Source organism: Panthera leo, chromosome D3 (genome assembly GCF_018350215.1).
Source record: "Panthera leo isolate Ple1 chromosome D3, P.leo_Ple1_pat1.1, whole genome shotgun sequence".
Taxonomy (NCBI): Eukaryota; Metazoa; Chordata; class Mammalia; order Carnivora; family Felidae; genus Panthera; species Panthera leo.
In genome coordinates, this window is record NC_056690.1 from 53,015,384 (window position 1) to 53,036,739 (window position 21,356).

The window sequence follows — 21,356 nt, forward strand, 5'->3', positions numbered from 1 at the left end:
TCAATAGGTCTGGGGGTGGGGCCCGAATCCACTTTCCTCAGATGGAGCCCAAGTAGCAAAGAGCTGGTACAGAGGTGAATTTGATAATACATCAGCAACTCCAGGAGAACCTTAAACCCAGTGTTTCCTATTTAATGGGTCTGGGGGGACAGACCCCAAAATTAGCATTTCTAACATAATCCTTTGTGATGTTGATGCTGCCGGTCTCAGAATCGCATATCAAGAACCACTAATAATAGAATTTCAGTATGGATCTCAAACAGGTGAGAAATATGGTGGGCGTAGACAGTAACAAATCTATCTTGTAAAATACCTACTATGGATGAAATGTCTTTGTGAATTTGGATTTCAGATTTTATAGAACTGGACTATATAAATGTCACCCACCCTTAAATCCTGAATTTTCTACATACATCAGGAGAGGCAAAGCCAACGCAAAGAAATTCTTTCATTTCCACTTTGGATTAGAGAGTTCCTTTTAGATTTTCTTGTACTATACTTGGCAGAAAATACTACTACCTGAACTTTTGGCATGAATTCTAGGTCAAACCTTAGCTATCTCCAGCGAAGTTTTGAAGCTTTTTTTAACATTAATAATTCCATGTAATAGCATTTAAAGGTCCCTAAACATAGGCGAATAAGAACATTCCAAAATTATAGGTATTATTTATTGCACACTGACAACTAATTATTTTAAATGTTGAAGTCCTCAGGGTGCCTGGGTGGCTCAGTAGGTTGGTTAAGCATCTGACTCTTGATTTCAGCTCAGGTAATGATCTCACAGTTCATGAGTTTGAGCCCAGCATTGAGCACTCTGTGCACACAGAGTCTGCTTGAGATTTTCTCTCTCTCTCTCTCTCTCTCTCTCTCTCTCTCTCAAAATAAACTTTAATGTTGAAGTCCAGGGGCACCTGGATGGCTCAATTGGTTAAGCGTCCTACTTCGGCTCAGGTCACAATCTCACAGTTTGTGGGTTCGAGCCCCGTGTCCAGCTCTGTGCTGACAGCTCAGAACCTAGAACCTGTTGGAGATTCTGTGTCTCCCTCTCTCTCTGCCCCTCCCCTGCTTGTGCTCTGTCTCTCTCTGTCTCAAAAGTAAATAAACATTGAAAATAAATAAATAAATAAAATAAATACACATTAAAAATTTTTTTTGTAAATGTTGAGGTCCTATGTATCGTTGGGCCAAATACAGAGAAAGGCCATACTTGTTTCTAATTTTTTTTTTTCCTCTATAATCTGGAAATAACTTTTAACTCTGTAGATTGGTGTTTTCAAGGGACATTTTATTCTTATCAAAAAACTTACTTTAGCGGCTCCTGGGTGGTTCAGTGGTTGGCTGGATTTCATCTCAGGTCACAATCCCAGGGTCATGGCATCTAGACCGCCATCAGGCTCTGTTGAGCATAGAGCCTGCTTGGGATTCTTCTCTCTCTCTGCCCCTTTCACTCTCTCTCTCTAAAAATTAAGAAAACAACAAAACAACAAAAAAACTACTTTGAATAGTATGGGGGGAACTTCAGGGTGGCTTAGTAGGTTAGGCATCAGACTCTTGATTTCCGTTCAAGTCAGGATCTCACAATGCCCCGCCCCTGCCTCCCCATGGTGTTCTCTTTCGCTTTGTCTCTCTTAAAAAAAAAAAAAAAAATAGTGTTGGAAAAGAAACAACAGGCCCAAAATGGAGTCATTTGCCCCTAGGATGGCAACCCATGACTTAATTTCAGTTTCAAACTCTCCCAGAAATGTGACCTTTAAAGAGTCAATCTGAAATTTCCTGATCAGCATTACTGAGATAATCTGCATAAGACCCTTGCCTGGCTTTTCTTTTGCTAATGACTTTCTCCTTTCTCCCCACCCCCCACCCTCACACTCTCCTTTTGCCTATAAAAACTTTCCATTTTGCACAATTGTAGCGTCTGTCTATGGTATACTAGTGGGGCAGCTGACAAATTCATGAGTTCTTGAATAAAGCCATTTACATTCTCTAATTTACTCAGTTAAAGTTTTGTTCTTTTTTTTTTTTAATGTTTATTTATTTATTTTTGAGAAAGAGAGAGAAAGAGAGAAAGAGACAGACAGTGGAAGAGGGGCAGAGAGAGAGAGAGAAGAGAGAGAGAGGGAGACAGAGAATCCCAAGCAGGCTCCGCAGCTTAAGTGCAGGGCCCAATGTAGGGCCCATGAACCAGGAGATCATGACCTGAGCCAAAACCAAAAGGCAAACACTTAACCGACTGAGCCACCCAGGTGCCCCATAAAGTTTTGTTCTTTAACAGTGAAGATTTTTAAATAATCTGATCAATATCTACAAAATGTGTGTTATGAATGTACTTCATATATTTGTTTTTATGATGCTTCTTAGTCTATTTGTAGGGCCGCCTGGGTGGCTCGGTTAAGGCTCCGGTAGGGCTCTGTGCTGACAGCTCAGAGCCTGGAGCCTGCTTCCAATTCTGTGTCTCCTTCTTTCTGCCCCTCCTCTGTTCATACTCTGTCTCTCTCTCTCTCTCTCTCTCAAAAATAAATAAACATTAAAAAAAAAAACCTGTCTATTTGAATAGTTGGAAGTGGTAATTTTATTGTTAGTGGTAAGGATTTCAGATTGTGGTTATTCTTATTTTTTTTTTAATGCAACACTACCAAAGAGTTTTTTAAATCATGCTCAATTTTACTGAACCTTACAAAATATACAGGGGTCCATCCATTCTTAGTAATGTTTTCCCCTGCTACAGTTTTATTTTCTTTTCCCTGTGTAAGCAGAAAGCCAAATGCAGTATCTGGACAAATGGAATGTTCCTTTGGATTTACTAGAAGAGCAGATAAGAGACCAGAGATGTTTAGCAATAACACGGTCTGTTTTGTTTCATTACCCTAATCTAACCGAGGGTTTTCTCCTGGAACAGGACTTTTAAAGCTAAGACACCACAAAATGGAGTTGGCTTTTCTTTTCTGTGATCATAAAAATCCTCAACTCTAAAACATCTATTGTGAGCAATTTCCAAATAACACAGCATATTCCATTTTCTAAAAGTAAGCATAAGCATAGATACCAAGTTTAATAAAACATTTTTAATCAACTCAGGGAAAATGAAAGCTTGGCAAAGTTAAAGAGGTATTTAACAAAGCCAATTATTATAGCAATTATATCAATTTTCATCTATCTTGGTGCTCCCAAGGAATTTTTTCACATGAAATACTTTGAGATCTGAATCAAGATAAGAAAAATTTAATTGTATATTTTCCCTAACTACAGATTTAATTACAGAAAAACAATTCATACCGATTCACTTATTGACAATTGATGGTTAACTTATATGAAATAATCCATAAAATACAATGTTTTATTAACAAACTAAATTGGTCAACAGTACAATGGAGTTTCATAAATTTTCTCAGTCATACAAATAACATTTAATTTTGAGTGTAAACAGAGAATGTGAATTTCCTAAATAAAAGACAAGTCATAGTTCCTCCGTGAGATAATTTTTAATAATATTTGAAAATATTTATAATAGCCAAAACTGCTTAAACAAATTCATTTTCCACACCTTCTAACAATTCTGCTAATATTTTTAAAGTGTCTTATTTTGCTAACCTTTGGCCTCTAATTGTACTTTAAGTTCAGATATAAAATTTCTCTTTCCTATTTAAGTAAACGTAAGTAATGAAAACATAAACTAACACATATAAGTTAATGTTCAGCTAAAGATTTTTAATTGTTCAAAAAACATTCTGCACCTATATTCAAGAATATAACATGGCATGAATATATTCCAAATTTTAACATTATATTTAAGAATTTCAAAACTGGTACTATTCTTAGCATAATATATGTCAGACAACAGAAATTGCATTACCCCCCAAAATTATTTTACTCACAATTGCTATAAAAATCATACATTGTTGGCATCCTATAAAATAAAATCTTATTTATTAAAATTACTTTTTTATTCTGCTCTAATATCCAATTTCACATCAAGAAACACCTTTAATTCAAAGCGGTAATTGAGAATCAGAGGACTAATTACAAAATTTTACTTATAAAATTTTAAAAAATCACCACTCTTTTTTCAATTGTTAACCAGTTAATAGATTTTTTAAAAAGAAACATTTTTTTTGTCTGAATGAGAAATTTCTGTGTGATATATACTGTCACTGTAAATTTATAGAGTTTGGCACAGAGACTATTAAAATATTATTTAAATGGATATTATTTCTAAATTAATTAATGGAATATCCTATTAAGATGTTATATATTCAAAATAATTTATTAACTCGTGTCCATTTATCCATCATTCATTTCAATGGTTTAACATTTACATGCCAGAAATTCATTATTTCTGATTTTCAATTTTCTTAAAGTAATTACCAATGTAAGCAGAGTATTAAATTCTATTACGGATGCTCATTCCATTTTTAGCATATTTAAAGGTCTAAGCACCATGGATCAGGGTTGCAAGTCTAATGCCTTCCAGGCTGGTTTCACAAATGCTTGAAGATGGTGGGCCTCTGTCAAACTAGAGAGTGCATGTTCTTGCCAAGGTATTTACATTTTAAAAAGGTAATAGTACATCCTCCCATCTGATCCTTACAAAATCTCTGTGGCTCAAATTGCCCTGAGAGCTTCTTCTGCTCCTGTCTTTCCCACAGTCTAGAAGCTGTAGGAATCTGATTACACATCCATATAGACAGAGATCCAAGGACCAAGCGCTGAAGGCCCCTGAAAGCAAACAGTACTGGGAACACCTCCGCAGGGTGAAAAGTGTAGTGAGAAATGAACACCTATTTACCAAACTGAAGACTGTACCAAAGAATATTTAAAAATCCTTCAATACATAGCCACTCAGGTAGAGGAATCAATTCTCTGGCACCAAAGACAGTATTTCTAAGAGCGTTTCTAAGAGCAACCTCCCCATGGTGTTGAAGAAAATATTTAATTTTCATCTAAAATTAAAATTCATTTCTCATTTGCCTCCACAATACCCAGCTCTCCCACCATCCACTCCTATAGCATACAGGGTACCATAAATTCCCACACGGAAGATGAAAGAAAGCACACAGCACAGTGCTGAAAAGGGCAATATATACATGCATATAAAAGAAAATTAACACATGAAACTTCTATTTCTAGAGAACATGGAAGTTATATCAGACGAGGAGAATTTAGAGGAGTTTTGTATTTATAGTATCCTTATCTATACATGACTTGAAGTTTACCTCCAATAAACAAACATTAGCAGATGCTGCTATCATTTTACATTTAATAAACTCCTGCATATGCATTTGTAGATGTTTCTCCATTAAAACGCACATTTTATTTCTTGACACACGTCTTTGCTAGCGTCCTAAATTTGGGTTCCAGATGATCAAGAAACTCAAGCCCTTCTTCTTCTTGCCGATCACTGCAGCAGCCTACAGAGCCGGCCACAGACCCTTTTCCTTCATAGTTATACGAACGAACGTAGTCTTCGGAATGTTTATGCTCCTCGTCTTGTCCACACAGATACACCTTCTGTGTCAAAAAAGAGCACATTTTATTATTTTTTAAAAAACACCTAAACATATTAGCTTAAAAATAATGTCTTTGATTTACCTTTTACTGTTTAATTTTTAATCAGAGTGTGTCCTCTAACGGATTCCTACATATAAAAAATGCACATGATTGGTCTGTATTCTATTCATTCTGAAAATATAGCAGATATATAAATGCTCCTAGTGAACACATTTATGAAACTTAAAGCTACACACATATCACAAAGCTAACTTACAATTTCCCATTTGACATAAGATTTGCATAGTTGCAGCGTATCTTTGTAATTTCTTCACGTATCTGGGGGACCAATATAGGTTATGATTCTTCTGTTTATACATTATTATATAGTGATAATAATGTAATATATTAAAGTGGCTAATATTAGTCAATATTGATTAATCTGAACATAAAACAAGGAACTAACACCCAAAATAAAAACTTAACAGTCTACCTGATTGATGCTGGTAGCCGGTACTTAATGACTACACAGAGGATTTAATACACCAAAAAATATTTACAATTTATGATCAGTCCACATAAATCTTTCACTCCAGGTGATCTTCCTGCTAATTTGGGGGGAAGAAGCTATTGGTCTTTTTATACTTCCTAAACATGTCTACATATGCCACTCCTAGATGGTTCTGTAGTTTCATAAATGTTATTTTAAAAATTAAACTTTAAAAGATCATTTTGCCTTTGGGTTTGGGCCTGAAATCTGTATCTATGGTAATTAAACACTAAAAAGGTGATGAGTTCTAGGTGCATGGAGAGTAAAACTTTTGGGAAATCCTGACTTATAAATCGTGTTTAAACTCTCATGTAATATCATCTTGAAGACATCGGCACTCACTTCGCCAAGCCGAGGTTGGGTGAAGCTGTGCCAGTCTGTGTATGTGTATCTGCCAGTATCCTGTCCTGCTCCCTTGACAGATTCCAAGGTCTGATGTCCACCTCCTTTGCTGGACTCCAAAGTGTAGCCGCCTTTGACCATCTCAAAGCTTTGCTGTGTTTTGACTCCTTGGCCACCAAGAGTGCCACCAGACATGCTTGTGTCACAAATGTTGGATGTCTGTGTGGGCAGTCTAATATTTGCTTCCTAAAAATAAAGTTAGAGTTATAAAATGAATGAATCAAATTGAAGCTAACAGTTTGCTTTCATTTCTTCCCCACTAAAATTCACATACTGAGGTCCTAATCCTCAGGGTCTTAGAATGTAATTTGTTTGAAAACAGGTCATTAGATATGCATTTAGTTAAACTAAGATGAGGTCATACTCAACTAGGGTGGGTCCCTAATCCAAAGGCCAAATTTAAACACAGACATGCACACATGGAGAGAATGCCAGCCGAAGATGTGATTTATGTTGCCATAATACAGGAACTACCAGTTTGTGATTCTTTGCAGTCCTGTGAAACTAATACAATAGAATCATGAAGTTTAAATGAATTAATGTATGCAGGTCATGTGAAATTCTGCTTGGCATAGTAAGTGTTCAATAAACATTAGCTGTTATTATTATTACTGTTACTACATGATAATCAACTGTTATCATCCATCACCAAACAATTCATAGGAAAGTGAAATCTAATTTACCGTCACTTCTTCTCCAGGTCCTTCAGTATTTGACACAATTAAATTTTGCTGGGCTACATCTGGAAAACATTTCTTTACTGTTCTCTTAGCAGTAACACAGAAACAAGTAAACAGAATACCTAAAAAATAAAAAGCATTTAAGTAAAATAGTATTTTTTTCATGCAAGTATATATTAAATCATTTAAGTCGTATGATTTTTCTTTTAAGTTTCTTCACAGAACTTTAAAAAAATTTTGTTCCATAAATTTAGATCTCTTTGGGTCATAACATTTAAAACAGAATATTAACAAATGTATTCGTATATAGACCATCTCTGTCTTATTGAGATTAGTAGGCTAAATGAGAAAGAAATCAATAAAAAGTAATAAGGATGAAGTGAGCATAGTTTATTAACAAGTCTCTTCCCAAGTTCAGAATTAACTTCAATGATTCTCTTATTTCCTCCACACTCAAAGGGCAACTCCCTTTGATGGAAATTTAAGCTTGTATTGTTGGTACTTAAAATCCATACAGAACCCACTTAAAGGGTATTAGGCATAAATACAAACATGTAAGGCATTTACATAAAACCAGTGCCCAATTTTGAAAGTGTATGCCGACTACTAACAGTGCTAAGGGGAACATCCTATTTCAGCTGAAACTCAAATCAATGAGTTAGGACACAGTAAAGACTATGGGGAAAGTCTCTAAATGCAGATAGATTATAGAGTAAAATAAACTGTTAAAAAAGAAAGGAAAGGGAGTGTGAGTGGAAGGAAGGGCACAGAAGTGTGGGGAGTGATTTCCATCAATTTTGCATCTCTAAAACAACAGTTTGAAGAATGCAAAATCTTAACATTCTTTGCATGCATTACTTTTCCTCAGTGGCTTACCATATGACCATTTTCCACACACTGGGTTCCTTTTTGTTTCTTTTTTTAAGAGTTCTAATGTTCTTTTCTTATTTTTTTTTTAAGTTTGTTTGTTTATTTCTTTGTTTTTAAGTAACTCTACACCCAATGTGGAGCTTAAACTCACCATCCTGAGAGATTAAGGGTTGCCTCCTCTGACTGAGCCAGCCAGGTGCCTCTCATTGGAGTCTTCTTAAGATGTATGTTAAATCATGGCGCCTGGGTGGCTCAGTCAGTTGAGTGTCCCACTCCCGATTTCCACTCAGGTCATGATCTCAAGGTTCATGGGATGGAGCCCCATGTCGGGCTCTGTGTTGACAGTCTGAAACCTACTTGGGATTCTTTCTCTCTCTGTCCCTCCCCCACTCACACACTCTCTCAAAATAAGTAAATAAACTTAAAAAAATGTATGTTAAATCACTTCATTAATAACATTGAGCATAAACATCTAAGCAAGTTTTGGAAGTACTCTTCACTATTCTTTTTGTGCATAAACTTGACTGGTTAAAAGACTGTTTTGTATGGGATGGAATCTTAACATTACTTTTCTACAACCTCTTTATTGTACTTATGGAAAAATGAGCTCAAAGAAGCGGAAATGATTTATCCAGTATCTCACAGCTTATCATTGGAAGAACTAAGGGGACACCTCTGAAAATTACTTTGAATTTAATCTGCTCTTGCTGATAAGTTTCTTCTGTGAATCAGAACCCCAAGTCATATAGTACATACAAGATTTTCAAAAGGACACATTTACCAAAGGCTATAAAGGCCATTAAATAAAGAATTACCATATATATATTTTAAATATTAGATAAGACTTCAACTAATACATTCTAGATAATTATACTTACATAACAGCAATGCAGAACCCAACACCATGGCAAGAATAGCCCATCTTCCAAGTATTACATTTGATGGCTTAAAATCTCTCACATTTTTAATATTCATCTTACAGTCAGATGGGGTTGTACAGTCACATACTCTCACTGTTAACATGTGTTTTGCATCTAAACCATGTCTATCTTTTATTATGATAGGCACAGTATAATAGTTATAGTCAAGAATTTGTCGCTGTCGAAGAATGGCAGTTTTACCTAGAGGGAAAAAAAGGCAGAGAAAGAATATATTTATATGACTTTTTTTTTTTTTTTAAGAGAGAGAGAGAGACCGCGTGAGCAGGGGAGGGGCAGAGAGAGAGAGGGAGACACAGAATCGGAAGCAGGCTCCAGCCTCCTAGCCGTCAGCACAGAGCCTGATGCGGGGCTCGAACTCACAAACTGCAAGATCATGGCTTGAGCTGAGGTCTGACAGTCAACTGACTGAGCCACCCAGGCACCCCTATGACCTTTCAATAGCAATATTATTCTTCCTTGGTATTCTTGGGGTGGAGGGAGGAGGAGAGAAGGTGCAGGATTTAGCTTAAAGGAAAAACGCTAGTGGTTCATTTTTATTTCTTAAAAATGATTTTGATTTCTTGAAAAACTAGGAAAATTAATTAATATTACTCTCCACTTATATTAGGCTAAGCTATACTTAATGTTATTCACATATTATATTTATATGTTTTCTTAAAAGATATTTGGAACAAGAGTCTAAACATAAATATATTATCCATTTCTTTAAAAAAAGTAAGGTATTCAGGCTCCAGGTGGCCTAGTCTGTTAAGCGTCCAACTTTGGCTCAGGTCATGATCTCACAGTTCATGGGTTGGAGCCTCGCATCTGATTCTCTGCTGTCAGCACAGAGCCTGCCTCAGATCTTCTGTCCCCCTCTCCCTCTACTGCTCCCCACCAGTTCTCTCTCTCAAGATAAATAAACTTAAAAAAAAAAAAATTAAGGTATTGTTCCTGTCTGGGCTGCAACATGCCATCCACACTGAGGAAAACCCAGAACCTTCAGGGTCACATGAGCCAAAGCCACAGTTGCATTAGCAAGTCCCAGAAGCAGCCAGGAGGCCAGGGTAATAAATAATGCTAGTGACATGCACCACCATAGGATCAACTTCATAGGATCAACTTCGACAAATATCACCTACGTCACTTTGGAAAAGTTGGTAGGAGGCATTACCAGGTAAAGAGGAACCAGAGCTCTGCCCAACTGATAACCTTGATACAGCGTGGACTTTAGTCGGTGAGCAGACACGGGTACATGCTGTCAAAAACAAGACTGGAGCTGCTCCCATCACTGATGTGGTCCGATCGGGCTACTGCAAAGTTTTGGGGAAGGGAAAGCTCCCCAGACAGCCTGTCATCGTGAAGGCCAGGTTCTCCAGTAGAAGAGCAGAGAAGCTACAGTGGGGTGTGGGGTGAGGGGCTCTGCATCCTGGTAGCCTGAAGCCATGTGGAAGGAGGTTCATTAAAGCTAACAAGAGTTTTTCAAAAATAAATAAATAAAAGGCAAGGTATTACCTTTTTGGGGGGATCAATAAAATAATTTCCTAAAATGAATGCTTATCATAATGAACTAAAGTGAATGTCAACATCATCAGCCATCCTAAGTTCCTAATGATTAGAAGATTAAGCAGAATTACATACCATCTTTTGTTTCTAAATTCCAAAGTTTGTTGGCAGAATTACCCAGAAAGAATTCAAAAGGTGGACCATTCTCAGGTCCATCTGCATCTACAGGTTCGAGAACGGCATAATCCTTAGCATGCTGGCAAATTGTCACTTCTTTATCAATTTGCGGTGGGTGATCGTTATTATCTTCCAGAAGAACTACCAGGGTTCCCGTGCATGATCTGCCAGCTAAGAAAGATTAAAACCAGCATATTTTTTACTTAAGATTTTATTTTCAACATCTCTATGCTACACAGATGACATCTGCTTTCTACTGGCTATCTGAACTTGAATTTCACACACTTTTTAGAGCACAAATACTATTGCTACAAGTACAAATAGTGACATGTCACTCTTAAAGATTGATGGCTGTATCAGGTATCTTGAGGTGTTTTTTAAAATAAAAAGGTATGAGATTATGAGTAATATCACTACAGAGCAACCAGTTGAAAATAAAATTGATTTCTTACACCTTTCTGAAGAGCATATATTCATCCTGAAAATACAAAGGCTTTGGTCATCAGTCACTTCCTTTGACTTCCTCTCCTGACTCATTTCCTCACATCCTCTTTGCTCAGACTTTGTGAAACTTATCAAACCCACGAGGTGTGCTCCTTCTTGTCTGCTTTGGTACATTCTGTCGCCATGGCTAGGAATACTTTTGTCTTTCTCTTTGCCTGACAAAATCTGGTTATCCTTCAAGAATCCCCTCAAATATCGCCTCCTCGTGAAACTTGCTGTGACTTATATGGACAATGGTAGCAATATTCTCCTTTGAGTTCTCACAACACTTTGCTCATCATTGACTCACACACTGAACTGTGAACATGTTCGTCCTAAGAACTGAGTCATACTCACCTTGATAGCCTATTGATCTTCCCAGCATTTATTCGCTAACTTATAACTTCATACTAACACACTGAACGTAATAGTAATGCTATTACTATTTTATACTTTCCAAAAAACTTAGTTGAATAAACTATAAAAATAAATTTGCACCCCCTCCCTCATTCAATAAATATGTTTTTGACAATAGGAGCTCTTACTCATCTCTAGATGGCCACTGGTATTGTACTAATGCTTTACACATTAAGTCTCCATAAATATTTTTAATGACAACATTGCCCATTATTTGAAGCTCAAAAAACAAGTTTAAAATTTATCATTTGTGATAGGATAATAAACTACAATAAATGACAAGCTTTCAAAATTGAAATAAACAGAAAAATAATTGATAAGTTTTCTTTTTTTTTGCTTCGAATACCAGTCTAAATTTTGAGCGTATATGTTGAATTTATCATAAACACCACTACAAATCATATATAAATATCACCCATTTTTAGTTTGAAATAAGACTTAGGTGATATCTTGAATGCTTTAGTGATTTTTCTTCTGTTGAATAACTACAAAATTAATTTATTAAAAGTGACTTTTAAATTACTTAACAAAAGGCACCCACTATATACCTATTTAGAAACTATTCTATGTGAACAAATTTTAAAATATCTACAAATAAAAGAAAGATCTAGGCCTTCTAGTAAGAAATCTGCAATAGGATATACACATTTTGATACTTCCAGAAATTTGTAGATAAATCTGAACACAAGTAACAACTTCAAAATCACCAAACTAACAAAGACGTGTTAATTTTCACAATCAATCTAGTTACAGGAACAGAATATAAATGAGAAACAATGAAACATCCTTTTATAGAGAAGACACATCACCTGTGATAATTAACATATTATTCCCTGGGAAGGGGGCCTTATGAAGTATTAAGAGAAGACCTGAACACAAACGAGTGGAAACAATCACAGATGTCACTGCCATTCATTTGAAGTTAAGGGACCTGAATCTCAAACAGTTGGGACAGTGCTACACTAGGCAGAGGGTGTATAAAACAGTGTTTTCTAGAGTGACAGCGGGGAAACCAGCCTGCTTAACAAAGAAGACTAACACAAGAAACAAAGTAAATAAATTGGATTCTAGGAAAGCTAGAAGAATGTCTGGGTCATCATTCTGAAATATTTATGAGCATCAAAAGTAAATGTTCACGTGGAACTATAAGTAGTTACTTATATATTTGGTCCTTGGAAATACAGATTAATGGATTAAAGTTCAAATGAACAAAAGCATTGGTGTCACCCTATCATCTTATATTAATACTTGTAATATCCATGTCTTTATTTCTTCTTGAGCACACCCAGGTTATTCATGAGCCTGGGACATAGAATCTTACAGTTTAGATTTGGCATTTCATTTCCTTGTACTTTTAGCAACCAAAGACAAAGTTAATTTCTCATATTTCTGTTCTCCATATTTTCCTTCTCTTCAAATAGTATTTCATTTTCCTATCACCAAACTTCTTCATTTCTTGAAATCTCCCTTTATCCTTTAATCTGGGCAGCTCTTAACTGATTTCTCCCTCTTATGATATCCATACATTTATGGGGAAAGTTGTCATACCAAGAACCTCTTATGAGAATATAATAGTCCTCTAATTGGTATCATGTGAGAATTTGCCCAGTGTTATGAAATCTAGTTTTCATGGTAACATGCCTGGTACTTGGAACTTACTAGACTGTCAACATTTGTGGAATAAATGGGGAGAAATAAATCCTTCTGAATGACATAATAATCATGTTCTTGAATCATTCAGATTTCACTTTTGTTTATACAAGAGTAGCAAATCGCCCATGGTTTTAGAGTGGTGGCAACATCATATTTCTCAGCTAATGTTTTCACCATTCTTTGGTAGCTTTTTTGTCCTTCCTATATTGAAAGAACTACATCAAAAGCCTATGTGAGAGATATCAAGAGGAAGGGAAGATCATATGTACATGGTTATGTAATGATAGCCACATTTACATTTTCTTTTAGATTTTGAAACCTAAGTATTTTGGACACATGGGAATAACATTTAACAATTGCTTGTTTGTATATTTTTATGGTATATACATTAGCAATAGTAGCACATGTATACAAACATACTGGCAAATGTAGGGAGGTTGCTGTGTGCGGATCTCAGCCAGTGGATAACCAATTTTGTGGCTGGACTGGCCCTTGTGGTTCTTAGATGATTGCAAGGTGCCATAGCCATCAGGAGGCTTTTGGAGAAAAAAGGTCCTGGAAATTATGTGGCTCAGCTGAGGCCACACAGCAAGGTTGTCGTGGGCAGGAAGAAAAAAAGCAAGCCTGGGGTACTGCTTTTATCGGGGTCAAGAGTTGGGGCTAAGGGTTTCTGGAGCTCATTCTTTACTGGTGAATTTAAAACATTGGAGCAAGAATTCAAAGCCCTGGGAAGTGAAAACACAAGCAACCCCAGTGGTCAGTTCCTGAAAGCAAGCAAGATCTCTAAAATGAAGGAGCGTGGGGTACTGGGATGTGGCTTGGGTCTTTGTCTAGTCTGCTTGGCAGACTAGATGGCAGAAAGCCATCTTTGAAGTGGATGCCTTAGCAATCAAAGCTGAAGTCAGGCAAGCACTTGCATTACAAAACAAACGAAACTGTCAGGGCACACATTACAATGGTGCACATTCAAAAATGGTTTACTGTAGGAGTGTTTGTTCAAAAGGGTTTTGAAAACACTACTTTATGATATCTGAAGGGCACTTCTTCACAAGAAGAGTTTCACAAAAAAAAAAATTAAGCAGAAGGACTGCAAGCCACAGCAAAAGACTGAAGAGTCATTGTTTGATCATTTCTTTAGGAAATACGATTAAATGCTTTGTTCCCCATTACGAGACGCTCAGAACAAACTTACCTTGAGCCACTGTTATAGGTGGGTTAAACCCTTTCAGCAAGTTCAAACCGTAATAATCTAAATCTGTACTCCTGAAGACTGGAGATCCTAGAGGAGGCCACCATGTCTTTGGCCATTCATTCATCACCTCCTAGCTTTGCGTTACTGACGCACTAGAGCTGATGTTGGGTGGTCTCCAATAAATTGAGCAGTCAGTGCAAACATATTTCACACTAAGTTTGGATCTGGCAATAAACAAAGGTCACCCCAAGATTTCCTTAAAGATACATCCTGGGGGCGCCTGGGTGGCTTGGTCGGTTAAGCGTCCGACTTCGGCTCAGGTCATGATCTCACGGTCCGTGAGTTCGAGCCCCGCGTCGGGCTCTGTGCTGACAGCTCAGAGCCTGGAGCCTGTTTCAGATTCTGTGTCTCCCTTTCTCTCTGCCCCTCCCCTGTTCATGCTCTGTCTCTCTCTGTCTCAAAAATAAATAAACGTTAAAAAAAAAAATTAAAAAAAAAAAGATACATCCTGTATTTCTAGAAAACTGTACTCACCTGCATCCATTGCAACCACGGAAACATTGTATTGGTCGTGTTTTACAAATTTTGATTCTCTATCTAGCACTTTTATAGTTCTCAAGTCACCAGTGTGTTCATTAATTTCAAACCAGTTATCTTCATCTCCTATCTTCTTATACCTAATTTTTAGAAATCAAATGTAAATGCTCAAACCAAAGATTGAACATAATCTCAAAATATGTCATTTTGAAGAATATGTTACCTTAAGCCTTCACCGCTGCTTGTTTCCGGATCCATCGCTTTGTATCCCTGGAGTTCTTTTCCAACCGGGAGGCCATCTGTACTCTGAAGAACTTTTACTGGTGGTTGGCATTCAGGGCCCTCATCACTGTCTTTAATTTTAACAGTGACAGTTGTAGTGCACATAGTAGGAGCTTTTGAGTTTGCTGCTTTAGCGAATTGTGCTTCATTAAGTACACCAATTTGCAAAACAACCTCACGATGGACTTCATAGTTCAATGGCTGTTCAATAAGCATACTTTAATCAGTCAGTTTGGAGCACTGTATATAACAGAAGACTTATAAGTATGATTCCAAGTTTTAGCACAAAAAGGAATATCATTTTTGCATATAAAACGTTACCCAAAGCAGGTGCTAATGTAGTTAAAGACGAATAGTTAACTTCCTATAATAAGAAACAAACACTATCAAATACAAAATTGTTGACGAGTCAACCAATTTTTCTTCTCCCTTTTCTTTCAGAATGTCTTGCCTTCAGTTTTTCATTACAGGTTTAAATATTAATGGAAATATAGAATAAGTGTTTGAATAAATCCAAATTTATCAAATGAAGTTAACAGTGATAACTAAGAGGTATATAAAAAGTATAAAAAGAAATATATAAAATAATTAGACTACTAGAACATGAGATTTGGCTATAATGGAGCAGTTGCTTTGAGTGTATGAGTAAAAGTTATGATATTACTGAAGTACATTATATTTATGTTTTTTTAATGATTATATTTAGGTTTGTATAGCTCCTAATCAAAGTGCTCAGTTCCGAACTGAATAATGAGAAGCATCTTGAAACAAAAGTTAAACAATTAGAGACTAAAATCTATCAGGACAACAACAACAAAAAAAAAGGAAAGCAAGAGAAAGAAACCTAGACCCCTCAAAAAAACAAAAAGAAACAAACAAAAAACCCAAGAAAGAACAAGACGAGTGAGAGAAAGAAAAAGCAATATAATAATTAAATGGCATTTTCTAAAAATCTTAGGAGGAAAGTACAACTGTGCATATATACACAAGAGTGCATATATGCACAAGAGTACATAAGAAAATACACTGTCCCTAAGAAATTAATCAGGACAATTATGCAACAGGTTAGTGAGGGCTCTGGAAAGAAGGACTCTGAAAAGAATCAGATTTGTCTACAGCTATAACACCCTGAATATGCCTGATCTCATCTGATCTCAGAAGCTAAGCAGGGTCGGGCCTCATTAGTACTTTGAAGGGAGAAAAAAGAACCACATTTAGTTCAAGTAATCATTCTGGGTGCCACTAATTGCAACTGAATTTTTAAAATCCCCAAATGCTGGCTACCTCAAATATAGGAGAAAGAATAGGAATAGCTGCTCAATATTTAATAGTCTGTCTTGTACATTATAGAAAAGTAAAAGTATAATATGAGCATGGAGGCACTTGAAAAGTCAAGAGGTTTGACTTCCAGTAGTGATTCTTCTATTTCTGTCTTGTGTTCCATAAAATAAGGGATTTGGACAAGTGGGTATCTAAGGTTTCTTCTAAGACTAATACTTGATTACTAACACAGTATTTCTCTGCCTTGGTTTTCACCACGTATGGAACAATGTGTCTTGTACCCATAATGCCTATCTTCTTCCTCTTTTTTTTCCTTTATTTTGAAAGAGAGAGAGAGAAAGCACGAGCAGGGGAAGGGCAGAGAGACAGAGAGACAGAGAGACAGAGAAAGAGAGAGAGAAAATCCTAAGGAGGCTCCTCGCTGTTAGGGCAGAGCCTAACACAGGGCTCAATTTCACGAACCACAAGATTATGACCTGAGCTGAGATCAAGAGCCATATGCTTAACCAACTGAGTCACTCAGGTGCCCTAATGCCTACCTTCTAAGAATGAAGATGAGGGTAAAATCATCATCATCATCATCATCATCATCATCATAACAAAATCATCATAACAAAACATTTATGTAAACCAATAGAAATCATTTCAGCATTGTCTCTATTCACATACATACAGTCAAATACATATAGAGATATATAGTACATAGGATATAGATATAGATATGTAGATAGCAATGCCCAAGTGTAAGTTAGTATCTTTTAAAATATTGTTTGATCGTTTTTTTGTTCTTGTTTACCTTGACAACACACAAGACTGCTTCATTTGTATTGGGGTCTGTGCTAATTTTGAAGTTTCCATTTTCATTTCCCTGTAGGATCTTATATATAGCCTTTGAGTGAGGAGTGTTTGGTAAGTCCTGATCATGTACCGCCATTCGTAAAATCTCAACATCAATTCTGTTTTCTTCTACTTCTGTAAAATACTAAAACAATTGTCCCTTGTCATTACAAATTCATAGCATTAACATGATTTTCTACTCTAAAACTTACACTTAAAGAAATATTAAACAAAGTGATATGAGAACGTGCAATCATATATTGGAAAGAATTTACAAATTTCACGTATAGTGTACTTCTCACTAAACTGACTTTTCAAATCTTACTCATTCTTCAAAGACTAATTCATGTCTTAACTTCTAAACTTCTCTAAATCATTCAAGCCCTCAGATTTGTCTCTATTCTGAATCCCCTCAATATTTACAGTCTCTGGCCCCTTTTATATGAACATATTAAACCTTCAATATTTGTAGATAATTATAACCTACATTGATTTCTTATTATTACTGGATGATTTGTTACTATGCCAATTTTTGTTTTTAATTTACTTCTGATTCACTAGCAAACATTTTAAGGAAAAAGTTTTTCCTTTTTTGAGAAATTAAATCACATTTTTTCCTCTTCCTCCAAAGAATAAATGTTTACAGAAGCATATTATATTAATTAAAAGACTAAAGAAAGTAGTAAATCAGAATCCTCTAGAGATGTAAGATGAATTCATAGAGGGATAATAGCCTGATACCTTTGGAGTATAACAGATCTTAATTCTAATCCCAGTTTTTTCTCTTACATGGTCTACACGTATGAGATCATGAGCAAGTTATTTAACTGATTTTTCATTTTCTCAAATAAAATATGGGATAAACATGCCCTTAAAAGTTGTAGGGATCTATATAAAACAGTGTATGAATGTACCTATCACTAGGGGTTCTCTCTTCTTTAACTTGTTCTCTAGTATAGATTAATGAAAAAATGAAGATTACTCACTAAAAGTTCAAGAAAGAAAAACCATTTCCTGGAAGTATCATCCTGTATATATTTCTTGTATTGTGTATTTCCTAAGGGAAAGTTTGCTCCTATGTGATGTTGGAAGACTCTGCATATAGATGACGGTGGGGGGGGGGGGGTGGGGGGGAGGTGCACACTGTACTTACTGATCTCCCAGCGGAGCAGAAAACACAAAGCTAGTCTCTTTTTAACATCTTAGGAAGTTAAAGTGAGAAAGATACCAGAGAGAGGGCCACTTCTCTTTTACTCTATAAAAGGAATTTAAATCCAAGGCATCACTAACAGACTTTGGCATCCAAGAAAATGATGAATACATGAACAGCAAGCATCAAGGGTTAAGAGGCCATTAGACAGCCAAGAGAATAGTTTTTTCCTTAGCATTTAGAAATGCCTGGCCCTTCAATTATTGTTACAGAAAATCTTTTTTTGTTTATATGTCATCTGTAAGCAGTAGCTCTTAAAACCAAAAATGTGTAGTCTCACAGAGCTACCAAATTCCAGATGTGTTTTTTTGAAAAAGTAAGTGAACCTTGGTAAACAAATACAAAGATGTACTCACAGATGTTTCAGTAAAATATGGTGAATTGTCATTTTCATCCTCAAGTGAAATTGTAATTGTTCCTGTATTAAATAAACCAAAAGGTTGCCCCCCCATGTCTCGCACTTCCATTATTAACTGGTATGTATCACATTTCTGAAAAAGAAAAGAAAAGAAAAGAAAAAGGTACATTGAAGAACACTTATATTTCCTATAAGTTATAATTCTCATAGCCATTGCTTAGGATCTGATTATTTTACACTCCTTTTATTTTATTTTATTTTATTTTGTTTTGTTTTTTTAAAAGGCCACCTTAAATATAAATATAGAACAAGAGATTGGCTAGTCAGTACAATAGAAAACTGATGTACCTAACCTAACATTTCAAAATGTAAAGCTATTTTATCATTCACATCAAATTAGGTCAATGATTTTAAGTGAGAACTTGTCTAATATCTTGTACCTTCCCTGAATCTCTGTAGAGACAAAGAAAGTATCAGAGAAGCCCTAAGGACAGCCTGTATAGAAGCCAGCTGGGAGAGGTGGCTGTAGGATGCCTTATTGTAACTTCTCTGGGAGTTCATTATCAGTTTAAATATAGCTTAGTGATTATAAAATTAATTAATCAGCTCATTACTTCTCTATCCAGTAAAGGTGTAGTTGTGGTGATGACACCTGTATCTGGATGTATGGAGAAATGCTTTGGATGATCTGGGATCTGCTGTAAGATTTTATATTTCAGACGAGTATGTAGAGTGTCAGGTTCATCGTGGTCTATGGCAGTCACTTGTCCCACTGAAGTTCCTGTTTAGATAAATGCAATATCATCAATAATTTAAAAGAGCAATATAATTGAATTACAAACAAAGTATGGTTGTAGTATATTCTCCCTAAAACCACAAGTGGATTGATTTTACAGGTTAGTGGAGTGGCTAAAGCTCTCCCAAATTCCAAGCTCCCCTTACTTGGAAACTTCACTTATGTGGGTACTATGAATCACACGGTTTATATTCCACACATATGAGAATATCCACCCCACCCTTGGTAGCAGCGGTTCTCAAATTCTTCCCCCCTACCCACCACCCCAGTTCATGGACCATTTTTGGATGGGACCTTCTCTGTATATCTTCTTTTATAGATGAACTTGATAATGTTAATTAGAGGAATAGCACAGCTTTGAATATGATAAGAAAGATTTTACACTTTGATATTTTAATAAATGTGCTGAATTGTTAATATTCAAGTAATGCACTATTAATACACTGTGTAGCAGTCTGAATATCATTTGGACAAGCTTTACGGCCCAGAAATCAGTGTATTAGAAATGTTGCTTTACCAAATTACTAACTGTGAAAGAACAATATTAAACATGCATGCATACATAATGACAATAGAATGGATGAGGCATTTCTTGCAACTTTTTACTTTTTTTGAAAGTTTATTTATTTTGAGAGAGAGTGAGAGAGAGTGTGTGGGAGGGGCAGAGAGAGAGGGAGAGGGAGAGAGAGTTTTCTAAGCTAATATATTTAATAGCTAATAGAATTCTAAGCTAATAGAATTAGTAAATAGCACAGAGCCTGATGACAGGGCTCAATCTCATGAACCGTGAGACCATGGCCTGAGCCGAGATCAAGAGTTGGATGCTTAACCAACTGAGCCACACAGGTACCCCTCTTGTAACTTTTTTCTTTTTAAAATAAACCTCACAGTCCTATGCCCATTGATGTGCCTAGGTCACAGTCTTGGCTGCCTAAGAGCATTAAGCCAGTTTAGCTTTTTTAATTTGTCTGAAAAATTTGCCAACTAAAGCAATATATTTATTTTTATAAGTCAGATAAACATTTCCATGAGATGATCTATTTCTGGGTCCTTGAAAATTTATTGAAACTTTGTAAAGATTCAAATTATTTATTGCTTTATAAAGGCATCTGTGACACCTATGTACATGGTCAAATCATAAAACATAAACAGCATTTGTCTGTCACACGTTCATATTCATAGCGGATTCAGCTGCCTTCTATATGAGCATCGAAGAAATGAGGGCAAAAAGGTTTGCCTCTGAAGAGTATATGATCTTGTAAGACTACAAAGTTTCATGTAGAATACCCTTGACATTCAAGCATTTTAAGAAAAAATATTTATTTATTTAAGTAATCTCTACACCCCACATGGGGCTCAAACTCACAACCCTGAGATCAAGAGTCGCAGACTCTTCCAACTAAGCCAGCCAGGCACCCCTGACATTCAAACATTTTTAAATGTTTCGCATACTTGTGTTTCAAGCATGACTGAGGAACTGAATCAAAGCAAAAATCTAGTGTTTTTCTAAGAAGGGAACTTACCAGTTCGACAATTTTCAGGCACACTAAAGATAGTCACTTTGTTTTCAAAATATGGAGCATTATCGTTATCATCTTCAACTTTGAATAGCAAGGGGAGCGGGTACTCTGGCGCGTAGCCGTCTGCAGTGGTTGCATAGGCATATAGCTGAAAGGTAGACAAACACCATCAGCTCCTTCTCAAATGACAAATGATACACA

At 36.1% G+C, this 21,356-nt stretch overlaps 1 protein-coding gene and 1 pseudogene across 1 annotated transcript in view; one reads left to right on the forward strand and one right to left on the reverse strand.

The window, feature by feature from the left end:
- Positions 1 to 4,281: 4,281 nt before the first annotated feature.
- Positions 4,282 to 21,356, reverse strand: part of DSC1 (desmocollin 1) — a 28,839-nt gene continuing 11,764 nt past the window's right edge. The window contains exons 7-17 of the mRNA XM_042909684.1: positions 21,159 to 21,303; positions 19,454 to 19,620; positions 18,838 to 18,972; positions 17,231 to 17,416; positions 15,095 to 15,354; positions 14,869 to 15,011; positions 10,548 to 10,760; positions 8,865 to 9,107; positions 7,120 to 7,238; positions 6,377 to 6,622; positions 4,282 to 5,505 (exon numbers count right to left, since the gene is read on the reverse strand). Of these exons, the coding sequence (XP_042765618.1) occupies positions 5,308 to 5,505; positions 6,377 to 6,622; positions 7,120 to 7,238; positions 8,865 to 9,107; positions 10,548 to 10,760; positions 14,869 to 15,011; positions 15,095 to 15,354; positions 17,231 to 17,416; positions 18,838 to 18,972; positions 19,454 to 19,620; positions 21,159 to 21,303 (2,055 nt within the window). The 3' untranslated portion in view covers positions 4,282 to 5,307. The remainder of the gene's footprint in view (positions 5,506 to 6,376; positions 6,623 to 7,119; positions 7,239 to 8,864; positions 9,108 to 10,547; positions 10,761 to 14,868; positions 15,012 to 15,094; positions 15,355 to 17,230; positions 17,417 to 18,837; positions 18,973 to 19,453; positions 19,621 to 21,158; positions 21,304 to 21,356) is intronic.
- LOC122203562 lies at positions 9,877 to 10,347 on the forward strand (annotated as a pseudogene).